Source organism: Cyclopterus lumpus, chromosome 16 (genome assembly GCF_009769545.1).
Source record: "Cyclopterus lumpus isolate fCycLum1 chromosome 16, fCycLum1.pri, whole genome shotgun sequence".
In the NCBI taxonomy this organism is placed as follows: Eukaryota; Metazoa; Chordata; class Actinopteri; order Perciformes; family Cyclopteridae; genus Cyclopterus; species Cyclopterus lumpus.
In genome coordinates this window covers 14,211,817-14,235,344 of record NC_046981.1, presented here as the reverse complement: position 1 = coordinate 14,235,344, position 23,528 = coordinate 14,211,817, and the positions used below count along the sequence as shown (strand labels likewise).

General features: G+C 40.4%; 1 protein-coding gene across 3 annotated transcripts; it reads left to right on the top strand.

Annotated features, from left to right (window-relative positions):
* Positions 1–3,107: 3,107 nt before the first annotated feature.
* inpp5b (inositol polyphosphate-5-phosphatase B) lies at positions 3,108–23,291 on the top strand. Of its 3 annotated transcripts, XM_034554135.1 has the most exons (23): positions 3,108–3,369; positions 4,224–4,304; positions 4,603–4,700; positions 4,860–4,889; positions 4,994–5,104; positions 6,380–6,523; positions 11,229–11,307; positions 12,115–12,279; positions 14,568–14,669; positions 14,915–15,029; positions 15,790–15,906; positions 16,314–16,501; positions 16,687–16,798; positions 16,900–17,009; positions 17,616–17,751; positions 17,956–18,066; positions 18,314–18,479; positions 20,275–20,510; positions 20,835–20,942; positions 21,347–21,431; positions 22,115–22,242; positions 22,339–22,450; positions 22,848–23,291. In XM_034554135.1, exons 1-23 carry the CDS (start codon positions 3,314–3,316, stop codon positions 22,952–22,954), a joined length of 2,697 nt encoding a protein of 898 aa, XP_034410026.1. In that variant the 5' UTR covers positions 3,108–3,313; the 3' UTR covers positions 22,955–23,291. The 3 variants fall into 3 exon arrangements, with proteins under 3 accessions (XP_034410026.1, XP_034410022.1, XP_034410025.1); XM_034554131.1 differs by lacking the exons at positions 3,108–3,369; positions 4,224–4,304; positions 4,603–4,700; positions 4,860–4,889; positions 4,994–5,104 and adding an exon at positions 5,159–6,039; XM_034554134.1 differs by lacking the exons at positions 3,108–3,369; positions 4,224–4,304; positions 4,603–4,700; ... (1 more) ...; positions 4,994–5,104; positions 6,380–6,523 and adding an exon at positions 8,136–8,280.
* Positions 23,292–23,528: the final 237 nt, after the last annotated feature.

Below are 23,528 nucleotides of genomic sequence, written 5' to 3'. Positions count from 1 at the left end.
CCATAAGTCGGTCTTCAGCTTCTCGGTTTTACGCTGCTGGATGTTCATGTAGCTCTCCAACTCGATCTTGGCGTTGTTCTCTCCCTCTTTCTCTCTCGTGATCTCTGCCAACTGGACTTTCTGCCGATCGATGATGCAGGTCTTCTGCTGCAGGTCCATGTGCGCTGCCTTCAACTCGAGGAGCGTCTGGTTCAGCTGCTCATTAAGAGCAGCCAACTGAACTTTCTGCTCATGGATGATGGTCTTCTGCTCATCTCCAATCATTTTGATGGAATGGTCCTCTGGGTTTCCCAGGTTTATGCTTTCTAATATATGTATAAATATATATGTATATGTATAATACTTTTTAAATATATATGTATATCTATTTAGATGGTGAATAATTGCCGTTGTTGTGGGGTCTTCTGTGTGATCGCTCTCGGAATTCTCAAAATCTATCTCTAAACAAAAAAGCATGAGGGAAATTGGGAGAAGAACATAACCTGTTCCCATCTATTTATACCCTTCCAGTGGGATCAAAGGCACAGATTGTTTTGCGCTCCGTGACGTGGATCGTGGAGTTTTGGATGAGCAAATATGGCGTAACCATAGAAACGAAAGCTAGTAAGTAAGTGTAGTATATTTCAGACACAGTGGGAAAATTAATATTTGTTCAAAGAAGTCAAGGGGCAGTGCGTCTGTTTGATTTGCAATGAAACTGTAGCCGTGATGAAAGATTATAATGTACGACGGCACTACGAAACCAGCATCAGACGTACACGTCTTAGACCGGTGTCGAGCAAGAAGACACCGTTTAGCAAATGGCGGCTAGCCTGCTAGCTCCACCATCGTATTTCAGCCGTCCGAACAAAACACAGGAAACAGCCACACAGCTGCGAGGTCGCTCGACTCGTAGCGCGACACGGGGAACCTTCCTCCGGGCGGCGACTTCATAGAACAGCGCCTCACTAAAGTCGCAGGAATAATGTGCAGGGAAAAGATGGCGGAGTTGAACAACAAGACCTGCGTCAACGCCGCACAACTTATTAACACAGTTATGCGGTGGATCGAAGACTTGTAGGCTAACTTAAAGCATCGGGTGTCACATAAAGCTGTTAAAGTGCTTTTGATTTGTACTCGATGCGTGTGACGAGAGCACAGACGCTAAAACCCTTGCTAGTTCCCGATCTGGGTCGCTTTAACGTGTTTACCATGAATGTCAGTATATAGGTGCACAATAATGTCAGTGGCGGCTGATTTGATCACAGAGAGAGATCCGAGTGTCAATCTCCTGCTCCATCTTACCCTCACTCGTGAAGAAGACCCCGAGATACTTGAACTCCTTGTCTTGGGATAACTAGCATTCTGTCCCCACCTGGAGGGAGCAATCCACCGGTTTCCGGCAGAGCACCATGGCCTCAAAGTTAAAATATTTAAACTCAAGTTTAGTATCTTTAGAATAAAGTCAGAATGTTGAGACTTTATTACTCGTGTTCTGACAGGTTTGCTGGCTAGATGGATAAACAGATACCTTGATACCTTCTTCTCCTCACCTACAAAGTCTTGATTGTTGATGCACCATCATATCTTAAGGAGCTTGTAGTACCATATTGCCCCACTAGAGAGCTGCGCTCACTAAATGCGGGGCTACTTGTGGTTCCTAGAGTCCTAAAAAGTAGGATGGGAGCAAGAGCCTTCAAGCTCCTCTTTTATGGAACCAGCTTCCACTTTCAGTCCGGGAGGCAGACACAGTCACCTCATTTAAGAACAGACTTAAGACTTTCCTCTTTATTAGTGCTTATAGTTAGGGCTGAATCAGTTTTGCCCTTGATATGCTGCTATAGGCTTATAGGCTGCTGGGGGATGTTTTAGGATACACTGAGCACCTCTCTCCTATTCTCTCTCTCCTTATGAATGAATTTACATCTCTCCATTGCACCTTATTAACTCTGCTTCCTCCCCAGAGTCTTTGTGACTTCACGTCTCATAGGGTCCATTGGACCTGGAGGTGTCTGATGCCTGGTGAGCCGGCCTCCTGCCTTGGCCCTGCTGATGCGCCCCCCTCCTCTCTACCTCCTTCTGTTTCATAGATTGGAGTTCCATTCATACGTTGTCATATTCATGTAATGTGTTTATGTAACTTTGTAATGCTGTTCATTCTGTACACATGACATATATTGCATCTGTCCATCTGGGGAGAGGGATCCTCCTTTTGGAGAGTTTTTCCTGATCCGATGTGATGTCGTATGTGTACAGATTGTAAAGCCCTCTCAGGCAAATTTGTAATTTGTGATATTGAGCTATACAAAATAAACTGAATTGAAATTGAATTGATGGTTTTAATGGTCTTATGTGAAGAACTTTGAATTGCATTGTTGTTGAAATGTGCTATACAAATAAACTTTTTTTTTTAAATTCCCAAAACGTTCTCACTGTGTTGTCTAAAACTGGAATTAGTTCTCACAAAGATAGATGTAAAACACACACACAGATTAGCCATTAGTCTGTACTGCCATCTTTTGGGGAGTTGCTGAAACTGTTCCTGCTCAGCAGCAAAAGCAATATATATTCCTCACCAGAATAAAGTCTAAATAATTTGAGAATAAAGTGGAGATATTTTGAGATTAAATGTTTAAAAAATTGAGAATAAAGTCAAGATATTTTTTTTTTATTAAATCAAAGTATTTTTAAACTTAAGATATTTTTAGAATATATTTTTAATATTTTTAGAATAAATATTAAATATGTTTAGTATACAGTTTAAATAGTTTTAGAGTAAAGTGTAAATATTTTTAGAATAAACTCAAAATATATATTTTTTATAAAATTAAAATAGTTTAAGGAAATATGAAATAGTTTTAGAGTAAAGTCAAAATATTTTTTTAGAATAAAGTTACAATATTTTTCGACTAAATGTCATTTTAAACTGGGTACATGTATCAAAGTTTGGTTTTCACCTGATGGCTCTTTAAACCTCCTCGAAGGCTGCGGCATATCTTTGCGGAAACTGGGATACGGCTCTATTGTGGGACATAATCCTGTTTGGGTCAAACGCCCTGAGGCCCAAATCCAAACCCAACCCAGTTGATGACAGCTCAGATGTGACGTCAGCGCGGGCGCACGGTGCCGATCCGGAATCAGTGCGTGGCAGACTGGGCCGAATCAGCAGCGGGTTAGAAGAACGCATCTGGGTCGAAAGGAGAATAATGTCGGATTGCACGAGGATCCTGAAGTGTCTCTGTGTTTTGGAAGAGGAATAACTGGAGTTACTCGAAACTCCTCCGGGTACTTTCGAGTCCGGGAGAGAGCAGAAGTTGTCAAGCCGGTTCTCACTATGGATCAATCCGTCGCAATTCAAGAGACTTTGGAAAGGGGAGAAAACTGCATCATAGTATCCTTTGTGCTCTGGTTTATCGATTATCAGAACTTCACACGAAGGATTACCTGCGTCAAACTAAATTGGACGATAACTTCGTTGAAGAATATCAGAGAGTTCGGAGAGGGGCTTATGAGATTAAATAATAATAATAAACAGTAGCCTGTGAACTCAACGCAGGCGGTGTATTTACGGTGCACGTAGTTCGTAGCACCAGTGCAGGTTTAACTGTCAGTCCAAATCGGGTGTGACTTCCCAAGGATTTGGGCAAACCCTTTGAAGTGAGACCTCTCATCCGCAAGATGGCAGCTTTGTGTCACGAGCGGCTGCTTTGTCTTAAAGGAAGAAAAAAAGATCCTTCACGTAATACCAACTCAAAGAGAAAACTTCATTAAACGTTGGCCTACAATACCTGCATTCATAATGTTACTTAAGTCAACTCAATTATCAAAAGTAAAAGTGTTTTTTTTTTAATGCAGGAAATTGGTATAATGTAATATTTGACTATTATTCATGGCTAGCATGTAAACAGCATTTTAATGTTGTATTTGGTCATGGTGGAGCTTATCTTAACTATTTAACATTCTGTTAAGCAGTGTCATATTTTATATTCTGCTGATGCAGTTAATGAGGAGTATTAATTTGTGAGGTAACTACATATGTGAGATGCATGTAAAAAAAAAGTGTAGAGGAGTTAGTATAAAATCGAAATACAACTACCCAACGCTTGTTGAAATCTACTACAAAATTTGCCCATCGTACCAAAAAAAAAGTTGAAATTAGAGGAAGGTCATGGTAAAATATGAAATAGAAGGTGCAACTGAAAGAAAAACACATGTCCACTATACCTTTAACTAAACTGTAAACATGCGGTCCAATGTGACGTCTTCTTTGATGACATTACAGAGAGCAGACTGCTGGGATTGGTGGAGTCTACAAAAGAGCATGCGTGAGTTTTAAAATATTGTACAATGGTTATTGAGCATGCGTCTATTTAAAAGTGAATGTAATTGTGTCTCCCTTTGAGAGAGGGAGTGACAGGATTATGCAACGTCACAAACTGGCCAGAGTTGCATCCACCTGTGTGACACAATAACCACAATTATATATTATAAAATGGTAGTGTTTACTGCAGAGCTGCAAGGCTCTACTGTATCAGCTTGCGTGTAATACATGTGTATTTTGTCGTGCCCTCCCCTGAATGCATCTTCAGACTGCTCTCTAAATCCAATTGTAATATTTTGTAGAATCTTCATTTATACCCATCGAAGGATGGCTATTACTGCTGATGACGTGTCACTGGAGGACATCATACCCATCTCCCTCGACTTTGCTGTCGTGGAGGGTGAGCTGCTTTTACATGTTGTATTCCAACGTACACAGACGGACATTTAAAAAGGAGAAACGGATAATAATGTGTTGCTCAAGATAACAAAAAAATGGCATGATAGTCATTTATCTCAAGGGCTGTTACACATTTGTCATGCGTTGTTCTTTTTTTCAGTTTCCTCACCAGAGGAACTTGCGATCGTGGGTGAGTTGCCCTTAATGACAGTAGCGCTCAGTAATGCTACATAACTGATTTACTGCCTGACAGTCAACATCCCATTTTTACCTGTGTTCCTTATCGGATTCTAGGTGCCGACACTAAAGTGAGAGTCAGCTACCAGGAAGACGAATTGGAACTCAGACTTCCCTTTGGTTCCCACTCACGGCTTTTCCTCAGTGAGGTCAACAGGGCGTGGAGTGGTATGTCAGCCCTCAGAGATGAGTGATATTTTCTCATGACATCCAGCGGAAATTTCTTTTATTGGGGATGGTCAGAGCTTTTGAAAATTCCTACAGTTTGTGGGAATTTTAAGAAAAAAAGACATTGGCAAGGATACAACTGAAATGTTTTGATCTGTGTGAGAAAAATACTATTCATTCAAACAATGCAGTATATTGGACCCTCACTTCTTTTCATGCATTTGGGTCTAGTTGTTCATATCTTTAGATGTTCTTGTCCGAGGAACCCATGCCTGAAGAAGTACAAACAATCTGCTGCTCTAACCATGTGTGAAGGAAACTTGTTCAACCAGTCATCATTTGCCTCAAGGTTACATTATGTGGCAAAGTATAAAAGACCTTTATTTTTAAATATTGACAGTTTATTGAAAAATGAATTAAAAACAAATTCTTTGAGACAGTTGGTGGCTGTGGATTACAATGTACACCATTTTAGAACTACAAACTGGTGGTGCCAGTTATTGGGTGTGTACATGACGCATGGCTGACAAAAAAAAGAGAGAGAGAGAGAGAGAAAGGGGTGGAGTTTGGATAGTGTACTGTCTTTACAGTAAGTGTTTACAGAGCGACATGATAAGACGGGACGTGTATTTTCCTCTTTAATGTGTTTCTCTGGTCTACTTTTTACTTTCTGCATCCTGCGCATCTGAATGGAATGGGCCATTGAAAGGTTTACAGTCTGTTTTGTGAGGGGTGTGTCACCTTTGACACCGGCTCACTATTTTTCACGGTGGAAACTCCACACGATCACGGACAGAGACTGATATGTGGTTTTTTGGTGGAACTCTAAGATGAGCCACAAAGGCTTTTAACCTGGTGAAGGATATCAGCGATGGAAAAAGTGAACGAACTTGCACCTGTTGTTGTTAAAAGGAAGAGCGCGGGAAGTGGTAAAGGTAAGCATATCAAAGCGAGATGTCTGTAACTAGTAGCCACATTTAAAGCAGCAGAGCAGAAAGTGTGGAAGTGGTCTTATAAACTTGAAGTAAGACCCATATGGAATAGGAAGAAATAGAAAGATGTTGCTTAGAAGTACCCCTTTTTTATTTCTTTAGCACAAGGGGAGTAGATAACTATGCACTCTTGTTTATAGCATGAATCGCACCATTACTGTCGCTCTATCTTCTGCACTTTTGCCTGAAAAACAGATCGAAGTTCAGAACAGGCTCTTGTTGTATTCTTCACTGGCAAAGTATTTTTCATATTCCCATGCTCTCTCTGTCTGTCTTTCTTCAGATGTTTGCAAGTCAACCACACAGGCACAGAAGTTTGAATGGATCAGCAAGTACGACAAAGCCCCCAGAAGCCAGGGAGTTGTCAAAAAGGCCCTTGCTCCCCTGGGCACAACACTCACTAAACTCAACCAGCACCGGAAAACAGGTTTGTAATTTCTTTCTATTTGCAGATATTCCCAGCAAGTTCATGTCCAATAAAACTGTCAGTAAATTGGAATAGATCTATCAGTATTTTTACAGGGGATAACACGAGATGCTCATTTTTATCTATTTGGTGTTTGCATAGATAGCCTGAAACAGATAAAGATCTACATCTTAGGCTTGCATGATCAAACAAGGTGGTTTTGAAAGCACCACTTCCTTTAAATGCAATTGGCCCAAACTGAGTTGTAGCAAATACATTTAACTGTCAGAGAGCCATGAGGAAAGGGAAACAACTCACAAAATAGGCTTGATGTGTCACAGCAAAAAAGACAAGTGCATTAGTGCAACTAATGACATTGATTATGGCTCCATTTTATTTAAATGTAATAACAGCGAGCCAGCATGGATGACAACAGTGTAATGGGTCTGGCAGAACTACATTGAATGGAGTCATTATTAATGTTTTTAATAACACTTGTGTTATGATAGTAAGTAAATAAGTAACCTTTATTTGTGTTGCATCTGACAAGATTCTTACCAGGTGCACATAAAATACATTACCAAAAAAACAATTTCAGGAAATGGTCAAACATTATGTATAAGTATAAGATATACAAATGTCAGCCTATACAGGTAGGTTTAAAATGTAATGTGGCATATACTAAGCTGATGTGATACTTAAGGGTGGTAGGCTCCACACTGGAACTTAGACAGCAAAAGCATGCTATAATTTGCCAGGCCAAATAATGGGGCTTTTTGTAAGTAAAGTACCTTCTACGTGTAAAGTATAGAGTATAGAGAACATTTCACATTTTTAAATGTTACCTAAGCTGAGAGGAAGTAAACATATGGGCCCAAGCTGTTCAAGGCAATTCCATTGAAATGGTCTACAAACAAGATTCCATCTGTGAAATGTCCAATTTGTAGGCTTTGTATGTAGTTTGTGTAATTCGTCTCACATGTTGATGGCCAATTTCACTTATTTACATGACGTTAAAAGTATTTAAATGTAAAAGGAGCAAACAAAAATATAATGTTTACGTGCAAACTCATACCACGTTTTTCATCAACCTAGTCCTTACAGGGTGTTAAAATAAGCTTATACGTATTTATTCAATGTATCTATCGTCTTGAAATGCACGAGCGCGACTTCCTGGTGTAATACCGATGTGATGAAACGGTTTCCGGTCGCACGTTTCTGCATAGTGTCTGTGTTCGTTCAGCCTCCTGTGCCTCTGCAGCAGTGGAAGCTAAACTCCTCCTACAACGCTGGTATGAGCAGGTGTTACGGTTTAACAGGCGACCCTGTTAACTGGCGACTTTCGGCCGAATGCGTCTGTTGTCGTAGTTACGGCAGCTGTTGAGAATAGCAAGAGAACACGTAGCTGTCCTCCTGAATGCCGTATTGTTTAATTCCTCAATTCAATGTCAATGTGCATAAACAACACGCGACGTTTCAACTCGAGTGGAGGCTTTCTCTTAAAAGACTCTACAACGTCTAGTCCGGTATGTTTAGACCCGACACTATACGATAAGGTTTGACATTGAATTGAGGAATTAAACAATACGGCATGCACGAGGCCAGCTACGTGTTCTCTTGCTATTCTCAACAGATGCCGTAACTACGACAACAGCGGACGCCGAAAGTCTCCAGTTAACAGGGCCGCCTGTTCAACCGTAACACCGGTCTGACACTAACTGGACATTGCTCCTCTGCACAGACTGATTGGGAGATGTCTAGGGTGATGGGAGACTCCGGTACGAAACAAATATTCCTACATTAGTTTTTGTTTTTTATTTGTTTCGGTAAAAGGAAAAAACCAACGCACAACTCCGTAGCATCCGCTACCTCGCAAACTTAATGCTCGCGCTTAGTAACGTTAGTAACGCTCGTACTCGTTTCTAACAAGCTAACTTTAGCCAAATCGGCGAAAGTGCCGATTATCTTTCAGGCGGAATAAGAGTTTGTTTTAAACCCCTGGTTATATTATTGATATGTTCCTAACGCGAATGGTCGCCCACATAGACGGTTAGCTACATACGCGAGTTACGGCTGATAGTCACTAGTCCCGGCTAAATGTTCACGGTGTAGCTGTGCGACAGACAATTACACACCTGCTGTGGTTGGTGGTGCAATAACGTGTTTTTTTGGTGACAGAATGGTGTCATCATCAGGACACTGTTTTTGTCTCGCTTCTCGGGCAGTGTGCTCTTCTATTTTACGTCTGTTTTTCCTGATAGAGACTTTCACTCGTAGCTCATCCTCCAAACTAACTTGGAGAACTTTAAGCCCGTTGGTTTAAATCAGTGGTCCTTAAACTTTCTTCTGGCCTCTCGGTGAGATTACGGTGCTTACTTACTTTCTTACTGCTTTAAAAAAAGAAAGGATTTGCAACACTTGAGTAGAAAACTAAATCACACAATTGTGCTCTGCAGTTTATTACCTGTCGTTTTACCATGAGGGGAAGTTGTGCAATGTTGAACTTTGTGCAGATGTAGTTAAAAAGCTCTGACTCTTTTAATACTGAAGAACTTGAGAGCTGATATATCTTGACATGTATGCTGATTTATGATCAAACACAGATAGAGGCACAGGCATGTGAAATTGCAGTTACTCACACTTCATGCAACTTACTCCTTGGAAGTTGAAAGTTTGATTAAGCTCATTAGCTGGTTAAGAATACTTTAGCATTACCAGGAATGTACGACATGCCATGAAATAACAATGGTGATCACACTCAAAAGCCTCATGGCTGCAGGGCTTCATTTAGGTGCTGGTTGCAGTAATGGTCAGGTTACGTAACTAACCATAGGAGTCCAATGCATTGTGTCATAACTGTCTTTGGCATGTTGCAAACAGCAGTGACAGTCTTTGTCTTTTGTATTGTTTTTCTGAGACTCGGTAGATGTTAACATTTTCTAACAAGAACTACCACTTGTGCATTTATATTGAGACTCAAGATTTTGTGAAGTTCAAAAAGGAAACAATGTAGAACTCTTGTATAATCTTATGATGTCATGTTTGCTCCACCTGGTATTCAGAGCAGTTTAGAATAAATGCTGTAAAGTTACTGTACCGTTATGCTATCGTTGCAAACAATAGAATAGGAAGGAACTCTAATGGTTTATGGTTCATCAATCAGTATCTGTGCAATCCAAGATTTAGGGTTGTTAATACTCATTTCTGGTTTTGCATAGGAACAATTGAAACTCTTGACTCGACAGGTTTTTCACCATCTCAAAGTTAGCATTCCCACTCACACTTCTAGAAGCATTTCACAGTTTGCTGTTGGTTTTCTCAGCCAAACAAAAGCCCTTCCTTCTCCGGTTCCCGCAAACAACACAGTCACTGGTTTTGAATTAAAATGTCATCACTCAATTCTTCTTGTGAAAAAAAGAAGTTTATTTATTTTTACACAACATGAAACCAATGATGTCAACATTACAGACATGTTGACCTTTTCTTAAAGGTGGTTAGTCCGGTTACAGCCTGTTTTCTTAGTAAAGATGGTGTGATAAAAACATTTCCTTTTATAAAACTAAGATTCAGCAAAACATTGTGTTGTATGTCAATTGTGGCAATAATGATGAAAGCAGTGTTTTAACTGACTCAGACTTTAGCTGCATTAAACACAGCTATTTCAAAATCACACCTCTCTAACATAACTTGTGCTGTGGGATAGGTACAGCATTGTCAGTCAGACTTAATTCAATTGCATTGTTTAGATAGGATTTATTTTCAAACTTTGAATCCTTTTGGTTGCACAAATGTATTATCTCTGTTTTTTATGACCTTGTTTTTAAATTAGTTGTATAATTAGAGATGTATTGTTGATATATCCACGTCCATCCAGTTAATGTCAGTGCATTTGAGCCATGTGGTTCTTGCATTAAATGCTACTCACAAACGGATCAGAAAACAAATGCATCATGGTTCGTGATACCATTTTTAAGAGACAAAGTGGCTGTAAGTTTGCCAAGTAGAGATCATGTTTACTAAAAAGATCACAAACATGTAAACCGATACGCATCTCATCTTTTGGGTCATGAGTACTGTTGATCAGATGCACCCTTAATGTAGTCTGCCACAACTTTTGTAGAGTTTAATTTCCTGTTCAAAGAACTTGGCTTTCCCTTTCAGAGCAGCCAGCTGTCTTCCCTGCCAAGCTGCAGGAGACAGGGGCCATGCTGTCTCCTACTTCACACGCGCCCATTAAATCCAGCTACTTAGGATGCAATAACTGTAACCAACTGCAAACGGCAACGTCAGTCCATTGACCGCAACGACTGACCTGTGACATGGCACTTTTTATGATTGGGTGTGAAGTGGGTGTTACTGTGGGTATTTTTTTATTCTTAGTGATAATTATGGATTCCCCATATTAGTTGTTAAAGAGTCAAAATATGGGTTTGCTAAGGGTTGGGTTCTTTATTTTTTGAGTGAGTCTTCCCAGGTTGTCAATACCTCAGGCAGAGTTTAAGATCATGTTGATGGGAAGGTCTCCCAGAAGCGGACAAGGCACACTGACACATAGTCTTAACTGACAACCTGGAACCAATATTTCAGTTCAGTTTTTGTTAGTGCAATTTGACATTATATGGAACTGTTCTATAGTGTGGCCATTTATCTTTATGCTCTGTGTATAACATTATTAAAAGTAGAACAAAAATGAATCTTTCTGTTGTCTCCCGCTCTTCCCGAACAGAGAAATCGTCACACGAAAAGGAGACCGGTGCCCACAGCGGCACACAAAAGTCCAAACCCGCCTATTCCGTCCCAGAGAGGTAAGGCCTTTTTTTCTTCTTTTTTTTTTACATTGTGGGAGCTCTGAAAATGCTCAACATGTATGTCTTTTTACACGGTGGCAGATAGTCTTAGAATATCCCACTACTCAAGTGGTGTTTCTTATCTTTTACTTTACAGGTTTTCTTTTCAACAAAGTTGTTGCGTTCATTCAGTGTTATTTACCAAAAAGTGTTTATTAATTATGGTGATTTGATTACTTTCCTCCACCAGCTTTACAACAGATACTGTGTACGTGTCTGTCAGCAGCTTGGTGATGAGCGTTAAATGTGTTTAAAGTTGTTAATGTCTAAAATGTAGTTTTGCTCAGTTCAGTTGTTTAACCTGGAAGCCACTGCTGCTACTTTTGGATCGAATGCCTATACTCTAAGATGGAGTTCAGTTACAGCATATTCTTGGAAGATTACAGGGTCCAGGCATATTGCATTTCTCCTTTTCCCCTCAGCCTCATTCCATATTGACAACATGGAAATAGAGCTTCACCACACAACCCGGGTCCCTGTTGTCACTGTGGTGATCTACTGAACTTTAGGCTGTTAGTCTGGTGCAGAGTGTAATGTTTCTGCTATTCCAAAATTGTATTTCTAACTTTTAGCAGAGGTATTGCTTGTTGCAGTGAGGCTGCAGTATCCTGCATGAGAAGTGGCAACTCATACAAACACCCAAACGCATAGTTCATGATCATTTGTTCCCTCTGAAATCACACCACTTTGAGAAAATGACTCTATTTCTGTCTTGAATGTCTCTCCTCCCTCGCCTAACTGTTATTTCTTCTGTCCTGTCTTCAGTCAACCCAGTCGCGAGGACCGGGATGACCTGGTGCGCTCCTCCAGCCACACCACCTCCAACAAAGCTCAGATACTGGCCATGCCACAGTTTGGCCTGCGAGACAACCTCATCAAGTGTGAACTGCTGAAGAATGAGGTCCTTTACACTTACACAGCGGACTTCAGGTATTTTTCTTGTATCCGCTTGTCATTTCAGTCATTAATCGGTTTTAAAAATGTACGTGCGTTTGGCAGATTGGTGCAGCAACTTAGACGTAGAACTAGCTGATCATTAGGGGTGTACAGATACAGATTTCAGGCCGTACTGACTAAAACAGCTGGCTCTGTGACACTGGGGCCAAACTATTCAATTGAATTGAATTCTACACGATATAGATTATATAAGGGATTTCATGTTTTGATCATAAATAACAACATTTTGTTTTAAAATGTTAGGAAAGCAACTTTTTTTTACTTTATAATGTGTTGATGCTTTGAGTGGGGCACAAGTTAAGAGTCTAAAATAGTTTCTTAAAGACAGTTCATGCAGGAACAGGGAGAGGACAAAGTGTAAACCGTAAGCACAGTTTGGAGTTTAAATTGTTATGTAAAATGAAGTCAAGCTCTGGTTTTATATTTCTGTGTGTTTAGGTCTTTTCTAAATTAAGCTCCTCTGTCTTATGCTGCGTTCACACCAAAAGCGTTGCGAATTTTTCTCGCGAGTGGATTCCATACAAAGTCAATGCACAGACGCGAATGGTTGCAAATGATGCACATTTTCGACGGGCGGCATGAATGACGCGAATTGAGCGACGCGAACAATTCGTCCGACGCTGAGTTGCGAAAGCCAATCAGCGTTGAGACGCTCCGCCAGTCGTCACTGACGCCGTGCCGTTGTTGAATCAAACTGGCTGCTGCTACTCTAGCAGCGCTGTAAGCGGCAGTTTCAAGACGTAACCTGTGAAATTCACCAAGCTGTTATGTATAAATATATATATGATATTAATGTTATGAACCCAAACACGAGGGCATTGGATGTTCCGACGTTTGTGGGATATCCACAACCAGTATAAAGCAGAAATAATGGTTAATTTTTGCAACGCTTTTGTTGTGAACGCAGCATTAGACACCAATGTAGTGCATTTACTGCTGTAGCTCAGGTTGTTTTTATCAGATGTAAAATATGCATTTGCTGAAGTCAGCATCATGGTTTTGCTATGATGCTGACTGCCTCCTGCTGGTAGATCTATGTCTTACTATTTAAACCTACATAAAGAATAAACCGTAATATCGATATAATGAAATGGAAGAAGGAATCTTAATAATTTAAAAATACAACATTTGTGATGCAAAGAAATCCAAAAATCATTTCAGCCACTCTGAAATCTGTAAACCATCAACAATTCTAAATGCTATCCTTTTACTTAGTGTTTTTTCCCTGAGAAATACAATCTTTTATTTCATTATTATTGTTTGTTTTTATATATCGATTTACAACAAATCTTGTCATTCGTAGTTATTATGATGTATTATATATTTAACCAGAGGTATAGTGTAAAAAGGTCATAATTCATCTCTAATATGTATGTATTGTCTGTGAAAACATCTCCTTCATTCAACTGGATTATTCAAGTTTCTTACCAACACTACATTTTACATGATTACACGTCAATTAAATTATGTTATCGTTTACCTACGCCCAATACTCATTTTCACTGAACAACGCCTGAACAGATTGGTTGTTATAATAATAAACTTTATTTTACACTGCAGTGGTTAACTTTAAACTATAATAAATCTGCAGTTCACGTGCAGGGAGAATTTGCATGTTTGGATTCCCCTGGATGCTTTTATTTCCTCCCACACCCCAGACACAAAGCTCAGGTTCCGTGGAACTCTAAATTGTCTGTAGTTGTCAGTCTGAATGCGTTTGTGTTTGGAATGTGACCGACTTTCAACTTCTCAAGGTGTTTACCTACCTTTTCTTCAAAGCTGGCTGCCATAATCGTAAACAGCCAATATATAACAAAGGTTACATGTATGTGCATTATCTGCATATATACTGTATGTATGTATGTGTGTATGTGTGTGTACGTTAGTATATGTGCAAACTAGGGGGGAAAAGTTAAGGAGAGCAGCAGTCTGTATAATGACAACATTGGCTTCTTTCTCGTTAGCTGAGGGTATGAACATTAGGGCAGAAATTGTTGTACAGTGCGATGACAGTCGGCATAAAATTCAGAGCTCTATGCTGCTCCTTTTGCAGCAGCATAATCAGAGCAGCTCCTGCCTGAAGGTCAGAAGAGGGCTATTGAAAGGGAAACAGCTGATTTTCAATCTCAGTGGGGCAGAAAAAGGGGTTTGGTCCTTCTACCATTTCTCACAATTTAGGTGACCTTCAGCAAGGCACTTAAGTTCCAGTGGGGCTGCTCAGAGGTCAAAAGATGACTCTTGTTATTCTCCAATATCTACAGCATTTTTCTCGGCACGTACAATGTGAACGGACAGACGCCAAAGGAAAGCCTCCGTCCTTGGCTGAGCTGCACTGCGAACCCTCCTGACATGTACTGCGTGGGGTAAGTACCAGTCACCCTGCTTGAGAATAGCCTTACAACGCTCCGCTTAATCCTATTACACAGACGGATAGTTACTGCTCAAACTTCTGACAGATGTATGCAACCATTGATCCTGTTTTTAAGTAAGATCAGACCTACCCTCAGATTCAGCACTGTGTAATCCTGCCTACGTTTGAACATTTTTGAAAGTACCATAAAAGTGCTGGGTTAAGCTCAACATGTTTACTGTTTGTCCTTCCCAATAGTTTTCAGGAGCTTGACCTCAGCAAAGAGGCTTTCTTCTTCAATGACACCCCCAAGGAGCTGGAGTGGACAAAGGCTGTGTCAGAGGCCTTGCATCCAGATGCCAAGTATGCCTTAGTAAGGAAGTCTTTTTACACATTTTTAATATATATATATATATATATCATATTTTTCCTGTATTAACAAAGTTATCTACAGCGAAGTTGGTAGTTTGGACTGGCCTGTGTGCCCACTATATGTTGTCCGTAGAGCTTGTTTAGCTCTTTTTAACATGGATGCTCGTACCATCATTTCTTTAATTTATGTTGTCTTTCTCATTCGGATTCATCTACTTCCCTTTTCTCACAGCGTTGACTCTAACTTATTCACTTCCTCCTTTCTTGGATGTTGTCTTCTAGAAATGTTAGTGCATACAGGATGTCTAAGTCACGCAGGCAGTATAATGACGTGTCATTTCTTCACCCACTGTCAAGGCTCTGACTAAAGTACACTGGGCTGATATGTAACTGACACTGTATAGCTATATAATGCATGTTTTCATCTTCACATCTGAATGTTGAAGTTTGAGGCATATCAAACTATTTTTAAGTCCTCTCATGCACAACTGCTTGTATTCTGGGATGTACTTTTTGCTTCTGTTTTTCTTGAGATAAGGCAGGGGGTGACACTAAATGTCTTCAACTGTAAATGGGTTGCGGTTGACACACTTTTAAGAAGCTGATAAACAGAAACACTGTATAAAAGCACTTTTGAGCCTGCAGGGCCAATTAAACTCCACATTCTGCCATTTAAATAAATGGTTAAAAGATCCAGCCAATACGCATGTTGCATTACTTTGTTAATCGTTGATATTGGTGAATCTACTCTTCTGCTATAGGTGAAATTGGTGCGACTGGTGGGCATCATGCTGATCTTCTATGTGAAGAATGAGTATGCAGAGTTCATCTCTGATGTGGAGGCTGAGACTGTGGGCACTGGCATTATGGGAAGGATGGTAAGGACAGGTCGCAGGTCTTAATCTTTCATGCTCTGATCTTCATGTAAATATACTGGTGGTGTGTATATTATAAGATATTACATCTGCACTGACACATCACAGCAAGATGGGCCTGTGTTCGATTCCCTGGCTAAACAGAACTTCTGTGTAGAGTTTGCTTGTTCTCCCCCTCGTCAGCGTAGGTCCTCTCTGAGTTATCCGGCTTCCTCCCACAGTCCAAAGGCATGTGTGCGTGTGCATGTGCGTGTGTGTGCGTGTGTGTGATTATTCTGCAAGCAAAGGTGCACATATAGCTGCATAATGTCTAAAACATTGTGTTTTCGCTCAATCATTTGCAGGAGCTTTAAGTTGTGTTGCTTAATATGTTATCTGAGTTTCTCTTTCAAACACTCATTGATTCACAGGGAAATAAGGGTGCTGTGGCAGTCCGTTTTCGCTTCCACAACTCTGATATCTGCGTGGTGAACTCTCACCTCGCTGCCCACCTTGAAGAATACGAGAGACGTAATCAAGACTACAAGGACATATGCGGTCGTCTCCAGTTTCGACAGCTTGACCCTTCCCAGCCTCAACTTACTATCATGAAGCATGAGTATGAAACCAATTGAATTACAGTGTGAATTACAGAGTTACCATTGTGTTTTTTTTTTAATAGATGATAAACATTATGCCACTACATCAAGAATGTATTGCAAATTCGCTTCCAATATTCAACTGAGACAACATTTTCCTCATATTCAATTTATCTCCATGTTTTTAATCTTCTTCCCCCATCAGTGCGATTTTCTGGATTGGAGACCTCAACTACAGGATCAGTGAACTTGACGTCTCAAACGTGAAGGAGCTAATAGACAAAAAGGACTTTGAAACACTGCACAGTTATGATCAGGTGATATCAATGTGGTACTCTTCTTGCTGCTTTTTAAAAAGTCTTTACTCATCACTCGTGTTTATGAGTCGTGATACTTACCAGCTGCAAATGGTCCTCAGCTCAAGAGGCAGATCGATGAGGAGGCTGTGTTTGTTGGCTTTGTGGAGGGAGAGATTGTTTTCCAGCCTACCTATAAATATGACACCGGCTCTGACAAGTGGGATACAAGGTAATCTAATATGAAGGCCTGAATGCAACATTTATAGTAAGATAATGATGAGATTCTTCAATAATGAGTTATGTTCACAGTTAAGATAAGGATAGTTGAAATGTCAACTACTACAACAATGAAACTTCGCCTGTGAATGTTTCTCTTCATTTATACTGAGACAATGTCTTTTTATTCATGTCAAAACCACTTAACTGAAGTATTCATGAAAAGATTGGCATAAAAATATGGGGTTCAGGTTGGTGAGACAATATTATATTGTAATACAAATCTAGTCCAAATGGTCAGTTATTAATTGGACTCTGCTCTGTAGCAATGTTTGAAACGGCTTGAGGCCCTGGGCCTAATTCAAGCACTCTTGCACTGAGCCAGGGGTGTAGTTAAAATGCCTTTATTAATGTAGGGCATATCATACTTAAATGTATTTTAACGTCATTCTTTGCTTATTGCAAATAGGCCTGAAGAAAGCTTCCCTTCTTCTATAGTTGACTAGTTTACACTGCGATACCGATGCAATGTTTGCCCTCTGTATTCAAATAGTTTGTAGAGTAAAAACTGAAATCAAATGACTTGAGTATTAATGTCTCGGCTTTCTTTTGCATTTAGTGAAAAATGCCGCGTCCCTGCGTGGTGTGACCGTATCCTGTGGAGAGGAAAGAACATCATGCAGCAGCATTATCAGAGTCACATGACTCTGAAGACCAGTGACCACAAACCAGTCAGTTCCCTGCTTGTCATCGGGGTAAATGATTCAGCGTTCTTAATAGTTTCATCTTGAATTTCCTTAAGTTTCTTTAAAAAAATGTGGGGAAAAGATCATTTTCTGCTCTATTCACGTCAATAGGCTCTGTTTTTCTATTGGCGTGTATTATTTAAAGTTCATATTACAGATGTCTGTGCTGCATTGTTACTTTGCCTCTAACATCTTTCTTCTCTGTTCCTAAAGATCAAGAAAGTAAATGCTGAGGCCTATAAGAAGACCTTTGAAGAGATTGTACGCAATATAGACAAAATGGAGAATGAGTGCATTCCATCTGTAACTTTGTCCAAGCGAGAGGTAAAGTTTCCCATCACATTCAGTCCTAGTAGAGTGTAATGGGAGCTGTAATACCGCTCTGATGCACCTTGTAAAATCCATTTCTGTCTCAATATGGTCCTTTGATGAATGCAGTTAGTAAACCATTGCCAATGAAGCTGTATATTTATCTTGGCCTGTGAGGATAATGGAGATATTTAAAGGAAACATTTACGTAGAATGTAGAATGTTTCTATTTTGCCTCATGAGCTGTTCTCTCTTCTTTTAGTTCCACTTTAAGGACGTGAAATACATGCAGCAACAGGCAGAGACGCTGCGCCTCTTCAATGATGGTCAGGTCCCTTGTCAGTTTGAGTTTATCCAGAAGCCAAATGAGCCCACATACTGCAAACCATGGCTCACAGCCAACCCTCCCAAAGGCTTTATTGCTCAGGGTAAGTAGTAGGGTTGTCACAATACCAAAATTATAACTTCGATACGATACCTGCCATAAATATCATGATACCAGAATTTGATACAATACCACAAATACGATTCTATACTGGTATCTTTATCAATAATAGTAATACATTCATAGTTCCTTCCATAAGTATGAGTAATTGTAGAGTTACATAACTTTACAGATGTGTGTTTGAGGTGAAAACCCTGTGGTCTGTGTGGCTTTGAAACAAGTTTAGCAGACGGCTTTCTGTATGTCAGTGGGCTTTCCTTCACTGTCTGTGTGTCAGTGGGCTTTCCTTCACTGTCTCTGTGTCAGTGGGCTTTCCTTCACTGTCTGTGTGCCAGTGGGCTTTCCTTCATTGTCTGTGTGTCAGTGGGCTTTCCTTCACTGTCTGTATGTCAGTGGGCTTTCCTTCATTGTCTGTGTGTCAGTGGGCTTTCCTTCACTGTCTGTGTGTCAGTGGGCTTTCCTTCACTGTCTGTGTGTCAGTGGGCTTTCCTTCACTGTCTGTGTGTCAGTGGGCTTTCCTTCACTGTCTGTATGCCAGTGGGCTTTCCTTCACTGTCTGTATGTTCGTGGGCTTTCCTTCACTTTCTGTGTGTCAGTGGGCTTTCCTTCATTGTCTGTGTGTCAGTGGGCTTCCTTCACTGTCTGTGTGTCAGTGGGCTTTCCTTCACTGTCTGTGTGTCAGTGGGCTTTCCTTCACTGTCTGTGTCAGTGGGCTTTCCTTCACTGTCTGTGTGTCAGTGGGCTTTCCTTCACTGTCTGTATGCCAGTGGGCTTTCCTTCACTGTCTGTATGTTCGTGGGCTTTCCTTCACTGTCTGTGTGTCAGTGGGCTTTCCTTCACTGTCTGTATGTCAGTGGGCTTTCCTTCACTGTCTGTATGTCCGTGGGCTTTCCTTCACTGTCTGTATGTCAGTGGGCTTTCCTTCACTGTCTGTATGTCAGTGGGCTTTCCTTCACAGACAGTATGTCAGTGGGCTTTCCTTCACAGACAGTATGTCAGTGGGCTTTCCTTCACTCTCTGTCTTCTGCACTTGATGCCATGTGTCCTGCACTTGATGCCATGTCTCCTGCACTTGATGCCATGTCTCATGCACTTGATGCCATGTCTTCTGCACTCGATGCCATGTGTCCTGCACTCGATGCCATGTGTCCTGCACTCGATGCCATGTGTCCTGCACTTGATGCCTTGTCTTCTGCACTTGATGCCATGTGTCCTACACTTGATGCCATGTGTCCTGCACTTGATGCCATGTGTCCTGCACTTGATGCCATGTGTCCTGCACTTGATGCCATGTGTCCCCAGCGATCACTCGCTGTAAGTGAGCGCTGCCTGTTAGTGTGTGAGCGCTGGGCAGCCCCGCCCCCCTGCAGTCAATGTGTGCAGACAGCATGACAGGGAGCGAACAGTGCACTCTTCTCGCGCACTATTTGAATGAAGTAGCGATACTAGAAAAATGCAAAATCGTATTGTTTTTTTTACGTACGGGTACCGCGGTACCTTTTTTAGTATCGATACACCGTTCAACATTAGCACATAAAGTACGATTTTCACCCTGGATTCACATATTTCATTTTGATAAAGTATCATTGTCCTGCCTTTTTAAGTGTTTTAATTGTTATGTACACTTACAATGGCACACATGCAAGATAAATAATTACAGATTAGAGATGTGTTGATGGTTCACAAACCCTCAAACCGTATTACTTCAGAGGGTGCTTGTAGTGATCCAGTCCAGCCACACCCTTACTCACTTTATGTGCATCTCTCTCAACTTATAGGTGGTTCTGTGGACATTGAGTTTGAGGTTTTTGTAAACCGCTCAACGGCGCCTGAACTTAACTCTGGAAAGGAGCAGATAGAAGACATCCTCGTGCTCCACCTGGAGCGTGGCAAGGACTACTTCATCTCTGTGACAGGAAACTACCTGCCCAGCTGCTACGGCTCCTCCATCCATTCATTGTGCCAACTAAGGGAGCCCATCCAGGACATGCCCCAAGAGACCCTCCGTGACATGGTTAGTTGTCCCACGTGCAGAGCAGGGACTGTGCCCTTGACATACCTCTCATCCAGTCAGAGCTGTCTCATTGTTTCCTCATAAAACATACTTTCGGCCATAACTCAAAAGTTTGTACGAACAATATGAGATTTAATGGATCTGATAGGATACATTTGTGAAGTGAGGACATTTTGGCCGATATGGATGTAAACTGCAACTTGACTGGTTAGCGGAGGCATAAACCCCTGAGGCGGTAACTCTGGTTTTATAGTGTTTAATGTTTTAAGTTGAATCCATTTTAACTGAACTGCGTGTCTTTGCTCCGTTTGTTCTCAACATCAGGCGGAGAGGTCTGGAGATGAGAATGGAACATACACTGAAAAGCCTCTAGACATTCCTAAAGAACTCTGGATGATGGTGAATCACTTGTTCCTCAAAGCAATTCATCAGGTAAGAAAATTGCTAAAGCTTCTGTTTTGGTGCAATAATAAAATGAATGAAAAAGAACACGATAGTGTGACATGTGTGGCAATTGTCTTGTTTGCAGATTCATATCCATTAAGTGAATTGTTTAACTGTTGGCCTCCCGTCATACTGTTTGTTTGTCTTCCGTATGAGGACAAATAAATGAAAGTCGCTGCATGCACCCAGTATGCATTGATAAGGGAATTCTCTTGATTTTTATAATTTAAACATGGGATTTTGCTTTTAATTTTTATTTAGTCTATTGCAGCTCCACTATGGCTCAAATCAAAAGTGCATTCCCAAGGGAGCTGTTAGTAATTTACATCCTTGACTTAATTACTGTGCATTTTAAGGAAAAAACGACTTTATATTCACTCGTCTATTTGCAGGAAGACATATTTCAGCAACCTGGGCTCCGAAGTGAATTTGCAGAAATAAGGGATTGCCTCGACACTGGCATTCCAGATTCTCTCCGTATCCTTAAACACTACAGCATAAACATCGTTGGACTTTTTAGCAGTGTAGTCATACGTATTTTTTTTTTTTTTATAACTCTTTTTTTCTGTCTGTTTTGTTCCACTCTTGGTTAAAGGTATTAGGAGGAACTTTAAACTGGTTATGAAACCATCTCAATTTATTACTGATGCCTCTATGATCTAAATAAGTACGAGACGATCAAGACCATCAGCCAGAAGAAGAGACGTGCCTACGAGTGTTGTGTACCCATGCCGCAGCTGTGCTCCTTTTACTTTTTCCCCCTAGTTTGCTTAATGCTTAATCAGCATAGATTTTTAGTACATTTTCAGTATGTGTTGTGTACCCATGCCCAACACCACACTGCTGGAGGCCCATGCCATATTTCTGGGCCCTTTGGAGTAAAGACCAGACCCTTGAGTGAGCTGGGAGAAGTCAGAAGAACTTGCTGCTGTAAAGTGAGAGGTTTTCTAAAGGGACTTGGAATTGCTACCACTTTTGTCCACATAGACTACCAAAGACAAACACACAATGAAAGTTCCTCGTAGTATCTATAACCTCCCCTTTTTAAATGAATCCTGGGATGTAACGGTATATTAGATTTTTATTTTTGCACTTATTACATTTCAAGACATACAGATTCTACTCAACAATTACAGCCTTGACTCAGTTCTGACCTGCAGCGGGCAGTAACCACTCGGCAGCAGAGGCCTTGCTTCTCTTCCTAGATGCCCTACCAGAGCCGGTGGTTCCTTACTCCTTCTACCAGCAGTGCCTAGAAAGCTGCTCCAATGCCAGTCAGTGTGAGAAAGTGAGTCAGATGGCCCACAGTTAATCGCTGATCACTATTAATATATAACAACATGAATTGTTAAATCATAAAAGTGTTAATTTCTTCTGTTTTCAGATTATTTCCATGCTACCTCAGTGCCACAGAAATGTGTTCAACTATTTAGCTGCCTTTCTCCGTGAGCTGTTGAAGAATTCTGCAAACAATCGATTAGACGTCAACATCTTGGGTAAGAAACGGAAGCAGGTTGCATGTCACTTTCATTTGTCAATGTGTTATTAGCGGCTGCTTTGTGTTTTAGTCAACATAGATGAGAAAGTGAAGGGAAACTAAGAAATATCCCGTCCAAGGGCTGTTTGAAATGAGAAATGGATGCTCACTTAACCTAACCTGTATACATAATGGTTGAATATTAATAAAATTATAGCAACAGAAGTAATAGTTGCAACATAATGTACAGATAATTATCAAAAATATATACATGATGATTTATTACATAGAATTTCTTCTCATCTTCTCTATCACATAACAAATAACCCTGCTAATAAATATAGTACATACAAACTCAGAAAAGGAACCCTGTCTTGTACTATGCTATATTAATTACTAATTTTCTTCCTGCATAGCCACCATTTTTGCGTCCTTGCTCCTGAGGTCACCCACCAAGCAGGATCTTGCCGAAAAGAGGAAAACTCAGGAGTTCTTCCAGCACTTCCTGGCTGAATCCTCCTAGACGGAGGACCCTCTTGTCATTTATGCTGAAGCTGAACACTAAAAACTGTACAGTCCAGTATTTGAAATAAACTTTAATAATTTCTTATATTCCTAGATGGCTGTTTGTATAGATATGTAGTATGATTATAGTAATGACTCTTATCTGATATTAATTGTTTCATGCACAGCAAGGTTTGTGATCTTTGAATGCACAGAGTTTATTATATACCATTGAGCATCTGTAGAGACGTAACCATTTTAAATGTATGTATATTTTATTTAAACAAAAGAAAAAAGTATTTTAATGTTTCTGATCTCAACCGCAAGTTTTATACATAAAATGGTTAGAAACAATGTGTGTCACTGGTGCTTTTGTTTTTTTGACAGCCAACAACTAAATAAACACGACATTGTGTATTTTGTTTGTATGAAAATACAATTTATAAAATACATTTGCCACATAAAAAGTCAAAAGTCCCATCTCTTTATAAAAAGATTGACATTTGATGTTTTAATTTAGCATCAGAAATGCTATTTAATTTCCCATAATTCATCACGAATGGCTGCGAGTCTGTGACGTTGTTTGGTATCAT

What these genes read in the sequence shown, in the direction of transcription:
- inpp5b (XM_034554135.1), top strand. Translation starts at nt 3,314, where the DNA reads ATGGATCAATCCGTCGCAATTCAAGAGACTTTGGAAAGGGGAGAAAAC. An exon ending in CAGATGCCAAGTATGCCTTA is followed by an intron (nt 15,030 to 15,789) that starts GTAAGGAAGTCT and finishes CTTCTGCTATAG; the next exon opens with GTGAAATTGGTGCGACTGGT. An exon ending in TAACTTTGTCCAAGCGAGAG is followed by an intron (nt 18,067 to 18,313) that starts GTAAAGTTTCCC and finishes CTCTTCTTTTAG; the next exon opens with TTCCACTTTAAGGACGTGAA.